Source organism: Acanthochromis polyacanthus, chromosome 2 (assembly GCF_021347895.1).
Source record: "Acanthochromis polyacanthus isolate Apoly-LR-REF ecotype Palm Island chromosome 2, KAUST_Apoly_ChrSc, whole genome shotgun sequence".
NCBI classification, from domain to species: Eukaryota; Metazoa; Chordata; class Actinopteri; family Pomacentridae; genus Acanthochromis; species Acanthochromis polyacanthus.
The window spans coordinates 18,556,950-18,570,213 of NC_067114.1; the positions used below are offsets into that span (position 1 = coordinate 18,556,950).

Here is a 13,264-nt window from a genome sequence, read left to right on the forward strand (position 1 = left end):
ACATACTTATACAAATCATAAGTGGCTGAAGCAGAGGAGAATTGACCGTCAGTGCAGCCATTCTTTGTCAGCGCAAGGCAATTTGGACTATCTTTCCCATTAACAGTCAAACTACTGGCAAACGCATAAGGTGCGAAGCAAGAAAAAGCCTTTTATCTCGGATGCTGACGGAGAATAGCATCAGCTAATTATATCACTCCGCACCATCCCGAGTGAAAACTATCGCAAAGGTGATGAAGCATTTCAGATGTGTGAGTTCAGCAGAGGGAGCGGCGTCTGTGATGTCAGAATAGTTAATGTTGGTTCAATTAAGGCCTACATGTTGAGCATGCAGGCGTGTTTTGTCTGTGCCACTCAGTTTACTTGATTAAATGAGGATAATCCTCTCCGATAATCCATCGACATAATGGTCATTCTTCACTGTGGCTTAAGCTGAGGTGATTTAAAAGGCGTTTAATCAAGACCACAGATTGTGAGGTGTTATTTCTGTCAGCAGGAGGAGCAAACATTATGTACTTGTGATTTTAGGGAGTCGTTTCAGTACCAGCATGCTTTTCCCACATGGCTTCCTCTCTCTCTCCTCACCTCTGCCTTCCCATGATGCTCACATGTGTCAAACACCGTCTAATTTAGCAGAAACATTCATGTTTGCACTGCAAGCTGGTGATCAAATGTGTTCAGAGTTCAGAGTTTTAAAGCTGTAATTACAGAGTGGATTCGGTGGATAATTTATAATGAGTGCTTATCATTCATCCTGAGTGTTTATCAGAATATAAAATTACATTAACGCTGGTTTGCAGATGAACCGATGCCTGCACACCTGGCAGAATGAGTGTGATTGAAGAGTAGATTAGATTTAAAATGTGGTTGCAGCTAAAGAGCCGAATGATTGATTGTCTTCACGTTTGAAGAAATTTGCACGGATTATGAAAGAAAAACAAATCCCACCTTTCATTATAAGTCGCAGAGCTTTTTTAACTGTGTGTGTCTTTGCTTAGCTGGACGAGGGGACGCCACCTGAACCCGACGGCTCCTTTGTGGATTACCAGACCAGTATGGTGAAATATTCCAAGACAATTGCTGTTACTGCTCAGGAAATGGTGAGTCTTTAAATAGTTCAGAATGTTTTCAGACCGTTTCAAAGGATCAACGCTGACTTGATTATGTTCTCGCTGGTTAGTTGGAAAATATTTGAAGTCTTCATTTTTCAGAAATGCCCCATAAAATTAAAGTAACTCCAAACTGTTAGTGAAAACATAGAACATCAAAATGTGGTTAATGTGCATAGCAGCTTGTAGAAATGTGATTGCTACAGTGCTAATTCACGATTTGTATGGAAAGTTAAATCAAAGGAAAAATTAGTTTTTATCCAATTGGTTTACTGCGAGTTGATTGTTTCACGCCGACATAACTTCACTGTGCCGTTGCATAGTGTTGTTAGTAAGAAGAACCACATTTAGCAACAAGAAAAGCACTCAGAGAGCGCAGTGCTCAGCCAAGGCTGCTCAGTCGTATGATTTCCGACGAATAACTGTCTTTAAGTCCACAGCAGTGGATTTTTAGTAGGATCGCAGTCATGTGATGATCAGCAGACAGCTGTTGCAGTGTTACTTGTTATCATGGTTACAGTGCTGCTGTGCCGCTATCTCGCAATGATACAGAAATCTTTAACAAATCTGTGGATCCAGACTAAAAGCCGCATCACTGCCAAATCTAATCAATTAGTCCTTGTGTCATTTCTGACCTTCCCTGAAAATTTCATTCAAATCCATTTTTCCATTATTTTGAGTGATGTTGCTAACAGACAGAAGAACAGATAAACACACAAACATGCACTGATCGTCACACAACTCTGCCGCATTCTTTGGCAGAGTAATAAACTCACTTAAACTGTAAGCCTTCTGTCTAGTTTAGGATTCCACATGCTGACTTAGCGTTTGATGATCCACATGTTGTGTTTATAAGGAAACACATTAGCTTGTTTATAATAAAGCATGTGCCCAGCAAACAGTAGTTAAACGGTGAAGTTGTGCAAAAGTGGCCGTAAGTGGTCACGGTTTGACTCCAAAAACGGCATCCCATAATGGTCCAATCAAAATCTTTTACAAACCAGAAAGTATTGATTGCTTTTGCTACGATTAAAAGCAAATGATTGCAAACATTTTACAGCTAGATAAATCTGCTCCAATAGTAGTATTACTCACCACCCTTTTTTAAATACAAAGCTAAGTTTGTGCAATTTATGTTGTTCTGTTGTGTGTGTTGAGCTCATTATGTATGAGCCTATCAACTGTCACACCAACACATGTCCCTATGCCCTTCCAGTATAAGTTTGTATTATATATTTATTCTATACAACAGCTGATTAGCTCAGTAGGTAGCATGAAATGTCACAATTGCAGTTATGATCCCTGATCTGATCACTGTTTGTGTTTTTGTTGTACCTCGATTTTCAAATCTATATTTTTTTCATTTATTAAAGGATAATATAGACTCTTCCTTGAATGTTCAGGAAAGCTATAGAACAAATGTTGTGATATGATCTTGGACATCAGCACAACTTTGATTTCAAAACTAGTTTTCAACCACAAAAGGATTTCTTTATTGGATGTTGAAACAAAAGTCATTCAAAATAAAAATGTTGCTGGTTTATTATAGAAGCTGTGCTCGTGTCGTATTCTCCAGGCTCCTTTTAAAAGCAGAGGCCCCTAAAACAATGAAATAAGATAATAGGCATTGTCTTCAAATTGCTCTGCAGTTTGTAAACAATGAGTGAAATGAAGTAAACCTGGACGGTTACTGTGGTGTGACATTTAATATGTTTATCCATCAGATGACTAAATCGGTGACGTGTCCAGATGAGCTGGGAGCTCTGGCCTCTCAGGTGACCGTGGACTACAGCCAGCTGGCCGTTCAGGGACGACTGGCTGCTCACACAGCTGAGCCAGAAGAGGTGAGGACACCCAGAGACAGATAGTCTTACCGGCTATACAGCTCTGCTACATCAGCGTGGCAGTTTTTAAATCTATAGTTAAGAGTGACGCTATTAGCTACGTGGATGTAAACATTTGCACACAAACAGTTAGAACACAAGTCAATTCCTATAATGCAACTTCTTATTTGCCTCAGTCATTCACTCAGTGAGTTTGTGATGTTATTTCTGTGTTCTGTTAATGCAGATTGGTTTCCAGATCAAGACTAGAGTGCAGGAACTTGGCCATGGCTGTATCTTCCTGGTCCAGAAGGCTGGAGCTCTGCAGATCACACCGTCTGACAGCTTCACCAAGCGGGAGCTCATTGAATGTGCCCGAGCAGTCACAGAAAAGGTATTATTTTGTCGTTAAATATCTGGATTATTCTATTTTTTAACCACATTTTACTTCTTATCTGAAACATTTGTCACCATCTCACCTATTCCACCACTGAAGCTAAACTGTTTGTCCAAGTTGCCCTATAAATTAACCCAAGACTCTGCACTTTCTGACAGCATTCATCATCGTTGGTTTTTGTTTGCTTGCCTAATCTCTGGGTTGGAGTTTTTCCTGCTCGGTCTGATAGGATCTGCACCCAGATAACCGTGTTTAGTGTTGTTCTTGTCTGGAATAGTGAAACAATGCTTTGTTTTTGTGTATTTCACGCTAAGTGATTCTGCTTTCATGTGTTAGCACTAAATGATTTTATCTAACTGCAGTTTAATGATGAGAGTCCATAACATATAATGTAGTGTATATTTTTTCCTCATGTTATTGTTTGCTAAGTGTCTTTATGAGAAGAAAAGAACAGTTTTTGTCCATGTAACATGGATTACTGGATTAACCTTTTCCTATCTCTGAACTTTCCACAGCTGTCATTTCTAAGAATCATTTCTGTGCGTCTTCCGGCCTTTTTTGTGTACGAGTCTAGAAATATCAGTTAATTAATTTCTGCTGTCACTCCAGCATCTGTGAGGAAAGCGAATGTTGGAAATCAGTACGACACATGCTCGTTTCACTGAGTGATTGATGATGTGTGCGGCTTCGTGCCAACGTGATATTTTGTCATCACAGCACATTTTTAAATACTCTTTGGACTGCGGCTTTTTCCTGTCTTCATCACTTTACAGAATGGCCAAAACATAGCAACGCTACTTCAGCGTTCATTTCCAAAGTTGTATGCATTTTGTAATGTGCGCACAAATCATGAAATTCGCCAATCCAGTTGGTTTTCAGGCAGCATGGGTATGAAAATAAGAACAGCCTCTGTCTCACGCCAAGTGATTTGCACATCCTCACCTGTTTAATTATAGGGTGTGATGTCTGTCTGTGTCCCCAGGTGTCCTTGGTGCTCTCAGCCCTCCAGGCAGGTAACAAGGGCACGCAGGCTTGCATCACGGCGGCCAGCGCGGTATCCGGCATCATCGCTGATCTGGACACCACCATCATGTTTGCCTCCGCTGGCACCCTCAACGCAGAGAATGACGAGTCCTTCGCAGACCACAGGTTTGGGCATGACCTTTATCCCAATGTGTTTGTGTTTAAATACAAGTGTGCGAGAGATGTCAGAGTCTAGAAGTGCAACACCTGACTGGAGTCTAAAACCCGCCCTGTGGTTATCTTTCATCTCGGACTGACAGAATGACTTATTAGCGGCTGAACAGAGAGGAAATGTCTGGCATTGGAAACTGCAAATTACCCCGAGGGTTTGAGCGATGTAGGAAGTGTCACATCTCTTCTTGTTCTTGTTCTTACATTTAGGATTCTGAGGCAGCATTCGTATTGTAAAAGAAGAAAACAGCAAGAGGTTTAGAGCGTAGACATTATTCTGGTTATATTCTGTGACAAGCCACATTGTTTGACTTCTATTGAACTGGGTTATGCTTATTATTTCTGAATGAACACGGTTCAGAGAGATACATATCTAATAATCCAAGACTAGACTTGTCACTGTACATGATACTATGACCAGAAATGATTAAGTTAGATCCTTACAGTTGGTCTATATTAAAACCGTACTGTACCACACTGAAGAATCATAAAAGCAGAAAGATGGAGGAGCAGTGTCGGGGTGAAAGAGAACCAATCGCTTCATCTCAAATTATGTGACACAGCTCCCTTAGAAGTCAAGAAGGAACTTAGCAGCAGCTTGCTATCAATTCCCCTTTGTGAATTTGAGCTAAATAGCTGACTTGACATGTTCCATAACCTCACCTGTCCTCCTCTTGTTTGCACGAGCTTTGATGGAGAAATGCCTTTGATATGAGAAGCGTTGTGTGACAGATCTGTTCACTGTAATTCACACACATTTACATTGTATTTCTGCTCGAGTAAGACGCAGCTCATCGAAAGGATATCCAGAATTTTCTCTGGGATTATGTTTTGTTATGTTTTAAAGCTCAGGTAATTATTTCATTATTGCCAAATCTTCTTCTGTCTTTGTCTTTCATTTATCCTTCCTGCTTTTCTCCATTTTCTGGTTCCTTCTTTTCTCTGTCAGGGAGAACATTTTGAAGACGGCCAAAGCTCTGGTCGAGGACACAAAGATGCTGGTGTCTGGTGCAGCTTCCGGTCAGGACAGGTTGGCTCAAGCTGCCCAGTCTTCTGCCAAAACCATTACGCAGCTCACAGATGTGGTCAAACTGGGAGCTGCCAGCATCGGTTCTGATGATCCTGAGACACAGGTTAGCCAGTCGCGCTACAGTTCTCTGCTCGTCCTTTATTCAGTGTGCCAGTTATCAGGAGGAATTCTGGGAGAATGAGCTGTGAATGGCAAATAACCTTTGTCTCTCCCAGACTGCATGGTGATTAGCTGGCATCTGTCTGTCCTTTTCTCTAGGTGGTTCTGATAAATGCTGTCAAAGATGTGGCCAAGGCACTGGCTGAGCTCATTAGTGCCACCAAGTGTGCCGCTGGCAAGTCAGCAGATGATCCGTCCATGTACCAACTGAAGAGTGCTGCCAAGGTGAGAAGATACCTCTGAACTGACACCATGTCATCTGATTTAAAGCACTCTGTATGCAGTCATATATAGATTCTGTAGCTTTTTCACAGCAAGACCTGTTAAAACTCAGAAAGCAGGAGTTTCTTTGTGGTTTTTTTTGGTTTTTTTACTTATGAGGAATCAAATCAGTTACACTATTCCTCACGCTGCATGTGTTCATAGCAGCCGTTCTCCTCTTCCTCAGGCAGAGCCATTCATCAGTTGAAACACCCCTGCTGCCGTCATGAAACCTCGTTCACAACAGTTAATCTGCAGACTGTGTCTCCGTAATGTTAATGACCAGGGTGCTGAGGATAGCAGGAAACTGGGATATTTCTAACCGCCGTAAATCAGCTCCAATTCTTTGCTCCGACACATATGCAGTGTAAAATTTCAAAGCTGCAGTTCCTAATTCACTGATAACACTGCTGGCGGCTCATTATCACTTCGAGCTGAGAAGTTTGAAGAAAAAATTGTTGGTTCACAGTCGGTAACGGCGAAGAGTGTCATGGAGTCTTTGAGATGATTGAAACATGCCTCACATGCAGTTTTAGGACCTGAGATGGAGGAAAAAATCTGCTAAACCATTTGTAGGGTTTTTGCTTGAAGTCCTTGAAGGCAGCAGGCTCCCCTCAGTGGATGCTGTGCTCCCCCTGTCTGTCAGTGTGGTGTATTACAGCTTTAACTGACTGACAGTCCTGTGTTTGTGTTCTTCGTATTCTGACATTTCTCTGAAGCAACTGGAACATTGCATCCGTAGAAATGTTTGATTTGCTCCCCTATGTTAAATTAGTATGGAACATTGACTTTTTTTAAATCATCATTTTATTTGTAACATAATGATGAGCAAGACTGCCTTGTAGCACTGATTTCCTCCCACATCTTCAGACATGTGTGCTTGATTAGTCAGAAAATGGTCAGTCCTGCCTCATCGTTTTCTCGATGAAAAGTTTCTCTATTGATTTAAATTTTTTATGAGTACTATTCCTCTCATAGTTGTGAATGTTATAGTAATCTGATTAAATGTGCTAAATTGTCCAACAAGTCAGTAAATTGGGATCTGTTGGTCAGACCTATTTGTGTTTGGAGATTATGACATGGACACATGTTTTCGTGACCTTGCTGCTATTTCAACACTCTGATGTGGATTGAACACCACGTTCTGTGATTTTTTTTCTGCCAGGTCATGGTGACTAACGTGACGTCCCTGCTGAAGACGGTGAAGGCTGTGGAGGACGAGGCTACTCGAGGCACCAGAGCGCTGGAGGCCACCATCGAGTGTATTAAACAGGAAATGGCGGTGAGGACGGGTGGAGAGTTAAGCACATGAATGCTTAGAAGTACACGTGACAGATCTGTGCTGAATAATGATAAATATTTTGTATATGAATGAAACTGCACAGCAGCTGTCACACTACATGCTCTTCATTATTTTTCTACATGGAGGAGGTACGTCTTCATCAATCTGTGAATCAAATTTGTGAACCGCCCGTCCTGTGTCATCCTCAGCTGTTTCAATCCAAAGATGCTCCCAACAAGACGACGACACCCGAGGAGTTCATTCGCATGACTAAGGGCATCACCATGGCAACTGCTAAAGCTGTAGCAGCAGGAAACTCTGCCCGGCAGGAGGACATCATCCATACAGCCAACCTCAGCCGCAAAGCCATTTCAGACATGCTCACCACCTGCAAGGTGCTTTTCTCACTAGCAGTCAAACAACTCTTACAGTTATTGTGTCTTCATGTTTCTGCATTTTGGATTTTCATTATATTGACATTAGATATTCTGTAGTAATACTCACTGGATGTGAGATGCAGGTGTTAGCCTGCCATGAATAGCTTTCAAGCAGCTTTTCCCTTCCTTCAGCTGTCTTTGTGTTAACATTTTCTCTGCTGTGGGAAACCAAAACGTCCGGCAGCAACCTACCTCACTGAAAATTGCAAGTTTCACTGAGGATTTCAATCAGAATTGGATCTTGTAGTAAGGCGGCTTTGTTTGTTTGTGTTTTTTCAGTGGATTATTGATTTTAATCACAGTGCTCACCTCCCTGCGAGTAAATGTTCCACCAAAACAATTTCAGCCATTGCTATTTTGGATGAACACTGAAGCAACATCCTTCCAGCCCAGTCCATAACAAATGACTGGTTTAAAGAAATACAAAATGATTTTTTTTCCCCATAGCAAAATGATACTGTGGTTCATCATGATCTACAGAACTGGCTTGCAAAGGAAGTCTAGATATTTCCGAAAATGCAATAAGGCCCGAAATTAAACCTCTAATACCCACGAAGCCTGAATGCCAACACAGATGCAGTTACAGAAGTAAAGGTGAACTTTTCTGTGTGTTTCTGTCTTTCAGCAAGCCGCCTATCATCCAGAGGTAAACGAGGAGGTGAAGAACAGAGCGCTGATGTTCGGATTAGAGTGTACAACTGGATACATCGACCTGCTTGAACAAGTACTAATGGTAGGTTGAATTCTCTGTTCACAATGTGTAGAGAGAGAAGTTTTGTTGGTTTTGGCGTTAACATGAAGGATGAAAAAAGATGATGTTGTAATGATTTTTGCTGCCTGGCCTGAAATTTCACTTTATTCTAAAGCTCACTCTTTACACACTTAGTATCCCATTATTCTACACTGCTTTGAAACCGTGGTGAAACGATTCTTCTAGTATAATGGTTGTGTGTTTGTGTGTAGGTCCTGCAGAAGCCCACTGCAGAGCAGAAGCAGCATCTGGCAGCGTGCTCCAAACGGGTGGCAGGAGCCGTAACAGAACTCATCCAGACCGCTGAGGCCATGAAAGGTAATGGCTCACACACACATTCAGCGACCACATCTGCACACACAGACTCCTTCTTAAGTCTCATATGTGATAAGCTCAGATTCACATCAGTAAGCGATAACCTTTTATTATCCACATGTTAAGTTTCCAACAAAGTTTGGCCTTTGTACTTCCCATTAAAAGGAATTTCTATAAAAACACTTAATAATAATGTCCAATGCAACAGAGAAACAGAAACCATCCTTTTAAGCAACTTTTAGTAATATTCCTGTCCTCCTTCTCTTGCCACAGATGGAGGTAAGTTAGGGCTGTTTTATGTACTGTGACTTATTTCACCAGTTGCGAGCTGTTCAACACTTTCTCTCCTCAGAGCTAACATCCGTTTATTTCATCTCATCAAATCCAGCTGCTCTCCGGCTTCTCAAGTACATAGTCGTCTCCATCCATCACGCTTTGTTTTATGTACCATCTCATCACAAATAAATCATTTCATCTTCATTGCAGTGAAATTTTGTGCAGTTTGTGGCATCCATCAGCTCTGCATGGGATGTGAAGATCTGTGGCACTTTAGTTTTGTATGGTCACAGTGTTGTTGTTGTTGTTGTTTTCTCTGTGATCACAGCGTGAGGCATGTTCTGTTGACACACGGCTTTGTGAAATATTACTAAAATCCTGTTTTCAGGTCGACATCTTAATTATGTGTGTGCATGCGTGCCTCAGGTTCGGAGTGGGTGGACCCCGAGGATCCAACCGTGATTGCAGAGACTGAGCTGCTCGGAGCAGCAGCGTCCATCGAGGCTGCAGCCAAGAAGCTGGAGCAGCTCAAACCCCGAGCCAAGCCAAAGGTGGGTGACTGGATGACCGAGTGGAGAGAGGAATGGCATGAAGTTACCACAGCGTTGTTCCCAAAAGAGCCACACGGCCGCAGTGAAAAGACGTTTGCGCTGTTGTTTAAGCATTAACGGCACTAACTCAGTGTGAGCAGCCTTTGGAAGTAAAGGAGAAGATTCGGAAAAACTGTATAACAAGAATTATGACTCATAAAACATAAATTTGGCTGTGCTATATTACTATATATTAATGAGCTGAGGCATTTTGATGCTAATTTTGATGTTTATTCTTGCATTGGGCTGATTGTAAGTGCTTTGTGTGTTCTAGTACTCACACATCCTTTCCACAAGCAAAAGTACCAGCACAGGAATTTAGTATTTGTTAAAGTAAAAAAATACATGAGTTTATCCAGAAAATGTGCTAACTAGATGGCTTTTATTGCTTATTATATTGCTGCCCCGCCGTGTAAGTAACATTTAACTGTTGCAGCAGCTATTTTAAATGCTTTATGTACAGTTAAGTGGTGAAAGCTTGTGAATTAGATTTCAAAATTCTGCTGTACAGATTTATTACTGAATCATTTGTTCAGAAGGAGAACATCTCTCTGGTGGAACTGCTAACTACTTGTAGACATGTAGTAGTAGTTTTGTAGTAGAATTAAAGTGTGCCATATTTACATTTTTAAATGACATGGATTAGAAGAAACTAAGAATGGATCTGCTTAAGAAAAGTCAGTGTCCTTAGTCGCTTTGTTGGACTGTGTGTCAGTAGCTCGATGCTTTTTAAAATCAGAGTTCCTCCTCCGAGTTGTCTCAATATAAAAGGTACTGTCATAAACGTTGTAGCACCACATAATACTTAAATAGTGTATTGTTGATTGAAATCTGAGCACTGAAATAGCAGAACACAGTTCAAATATGTATATTTTGGCCTACACTCAAATTGTAATTTCCGTCTTTGTGGCTGCTAAAAGCTTTTGTTCCTTGAACTTTATCCTGTTATTTTCATCAAATATCTTTGTACTCCACAGTGTATTCAACACTGTAAGTGAGACAAACTTCCCTTGTAGCAATAACTTAAAACATACATTTATTAATATTCTGTGCCTGCCTGTAAACACATTTTTTTTGTGCTTCATTTTTAAGTTTTTGTGGTAATATTCAGATTGGGTGAGGCCACATTTCTACTATAGCAAAATGACACATTTTGTTTGTGATATTCACAGATAGTGTGTCTCTTGTCCCGTCTCCAAGTTTGAGTTTTCTTAATTTGAATTTCTCACAACAACCTAAGACATGCGTGTTTTCTCAAGTTTATTGGATATTCATGTCCATTAAAGTTTTCCCTTTAAGTTTTATCTCTGTAGTCATTACTTTACCCACTGTTGCCATAAAAAACTCAACCCAACATCCTCCACATAATATCCTCAGTCATATCCCAGTCTTCCAAACAACACTGTGTTTAGCGTGTTTGCCTCCTCCCCCTGCTTCTCCTCCACCCTTCATCCATCCATCTGTGCTGGTTCTAGCTTAAGCCTGTCCCAGTCTAAGTCTTCTAGCTCCCAGTTAACCCCCCCCCCCCCCCCTGCCTTCCCTCCTCCTCCCCTGCCTGCCCCCACCAACGGAGGCCTTCTCTGCAGGGCTCTGTCTGATATGTTTGATATATTAGGTTGTTATTCAGTCCCAACTATATATCAAACATATTCCTACAGTGTCCCGCTCTGTCTACAGACTTGTGGCGTGAATGTGTTTGTGTGCGAAAAGTGTGTGTTTGTGTTTAAACGGTTTGACCGGATTGTGACTGGATGTCTAATGCAGAGTCTCGTTCCTTCTTTGGTTGCGTCCAGCTCCTTATCAGCTGTTGCGGTTTAAAGCGATGCTTTGTATCTGGCTGTGTGAAGCTTTTGGGGTCGTCCTGTGTCTCTTTTAGTCACTTAATGTGTCGTTATTGATGAGAAAATGATTAATCAGATGTGACGTTTTTCGTCCTGCTTCAAAAACTGTTATTTCACAGAGTAATGAACCCAAAATTTATTCAAATGTGATTGCAGTGAATTTATTTCTTATAGTAGCTACAGTTTCACAGGCTTCTTCTTATTTCACCGATTATTTTTCGCCCTTCCTCAGCAGGCTGATGAGACTCTGAACTTTGAGGAGCAGATCCTGGAGGCAGCTAAATCCATCGCTGCAGCCACCAGCGCTTTGGTCAAATCTGCCTCAGCCGCCCAGAGGGAGCTGGTGGCTCAGGGCAAAGTGGGCTCCATCCCTGCCAACGCCGTGGACGACGGACAGTGGTCCCAGGGTCTCATCTCTGCTGTAAGCGTTGTGGTGAAGGGTCATTTTAGCCGACTCACGGTCTGAGGATTATCACAACATTCATCTTTGCATTTTGTTCCCAGGCGCGTATGGTAGCGGCAGCCACCAGCAACCTGTGTGAGGCCGCCAACGCCTCGGTGCAGGGCCACGCCAGCGAGGAGAAGCTCATCTCTTCAGCCAAACAGGTGGCAGCATCCACTGCTCAGCTGCTGGTGGCCTGTAAGGTGAAGGCCGACCAGGACTCTGAGGCCATGAGGAGGCTGCAGGTGAACACAACAGTTTCATTCAGCTGGTTTAGCAACTAGTCTTCATGAAATGAAGAGGGGCAGTGGTAATATTTACTATCACTGCACAACTCAGAATTCTGTACAGATCAACTTAAGCATTACATGTGAAGTAGTATTACTTAGGGGTAGTGTTCCTGTATTGTGAGTGATTTAATTGTTGCTACTTGAAGTTCACGTTTCTTGTAATACTACATTGTTCTAGTGCCACTTCGATTTAAAGAATCCTCCTCTCCCACGACTGTCTGCTGTTCTCAACTGATCTCTTCCTCCTGTAGATCGCTGGGAACGCTGTGAAGAAGGCGTCAGACAATTTGGTGCGAGCGGCCCAGAAGGCAGCATTTGACAAAGCGGATGAAGACAACGTGGTGGTCAAGACGAAGTTCGTAGGCGGAATAGCGCAGGTAACGCTTTCAGGCAGTATTTGGTATTAAAACAAGCCTCCACTGCCTAAATAGGAACTCTTTCCAACTTTTTTCTCTAGACTTTGGTGTATTATTAGGTTTAATGTCAGCTAAAACTGTCCTAGTTCTTTAAAACCACCATCTCCTCAATCTGTAGCAAATTTCACATTTGCATGCCTCTGTTTTTGTAATGGCAGAGATGAGGAGTGAGTAAGTTTTGGAAAGATGATTGATAATCCGTGTACTGAAGAACATGCAGGTGCATTAGCACAAATTGCACATAAACATATACATCCAAAACCAAGACACCATAAGATATCACGTGTGTCTTAAGTTTCCTACCAGTATGACGTGTGTTTATCAGGCTGTCACACTCTGCTGTGTACTGACTTTTGGCAGCATTTAATGCCTTAAAAAATGTCAGCTTCTGAAACACTCTCAGCCTTTAGGTTGTGTCATGGATGTTCTTGTCTCTTTTTGTTGACATTATTCCCTGAGAAGATTTTTCTGTCCTTCATCCAGCACTCCAAATACAAATGATGTATTTTATGGAAACGCAGGAATCGAAGTTTAGTACAAATTCGTTCTCATACAAACACATTCAGAATGGGGCATGAACCCTACGTCAGCCATAGTGGAAGCATTTATGTCGTTGATTCTGTACATTTATTGTTTTCTAAGTATCTGCAC

General features: G+C 41.7%; 1 protein-coding gene across 3 annotated transcripts in view; it reads left to right on the forward strand.

Moving 5' to 3' along the window:
* Positions 1–13,264, forward strand: part of tln2a (talin 2a) — a 103,988-nt gene that overhangs the window by 87,592 nt on the left and 3,132 nt on the right. Inside the window, exons 44-57 of one of the 3 annotated variants that reach the window (XM_022208967.2) lie at positions 999–1,100; positions 2,834–2,953; positions 3,180–3,326; positions 4,312–4,478; positions 5,473–5,656; positions 5,812–5,937; positions 7,139–7,255; positions 7,465–7,650; positions 8,318–8,425; positions 8,656–8,761; positions 9,461–9,585; positions 11,698–11,886; positions 11,970–12,152; positions 12,449–12,574. In XM_022208967.2, coding sequence (XP_022064659.2) covers positions 999–1,100; positions 2,834–2,953; positions 3,180–3,326; positions 4,312–4,478; positions 5,473–5,656; positions 5,812–5,937; positions 7,139–7,255; positions 7,465–7,650; positions 8,318–8,425; positions 8,656–8,761; positions 9,461–9,585; positions 11,698–11,886; positions 11,970–12,152; positions 12,449–12,574 — 1,986 coding nt within the window. Of the gene's footprint in view, positions 1–998; positions 1,101–2,833; positions 2,954–3,179; positions 3,327–4,311; positions 4,479–5,472; positions 5,657–5,811; positions 5,938–7,138; positions 7,256–7,464; positions 7,651–8,317; positions 8,426–8,655; positions 8,762–9,031; positions 9,166–9,460; positions 9,586–11,697; positions 11,887–11,969; positions 12,153–12,448; positions 12,575–13,264 lie in introns of those variants that run through there. The other 2 variants (XM_051939573.1, XM_051939576.1) reach the window with 2 other exon arrangements.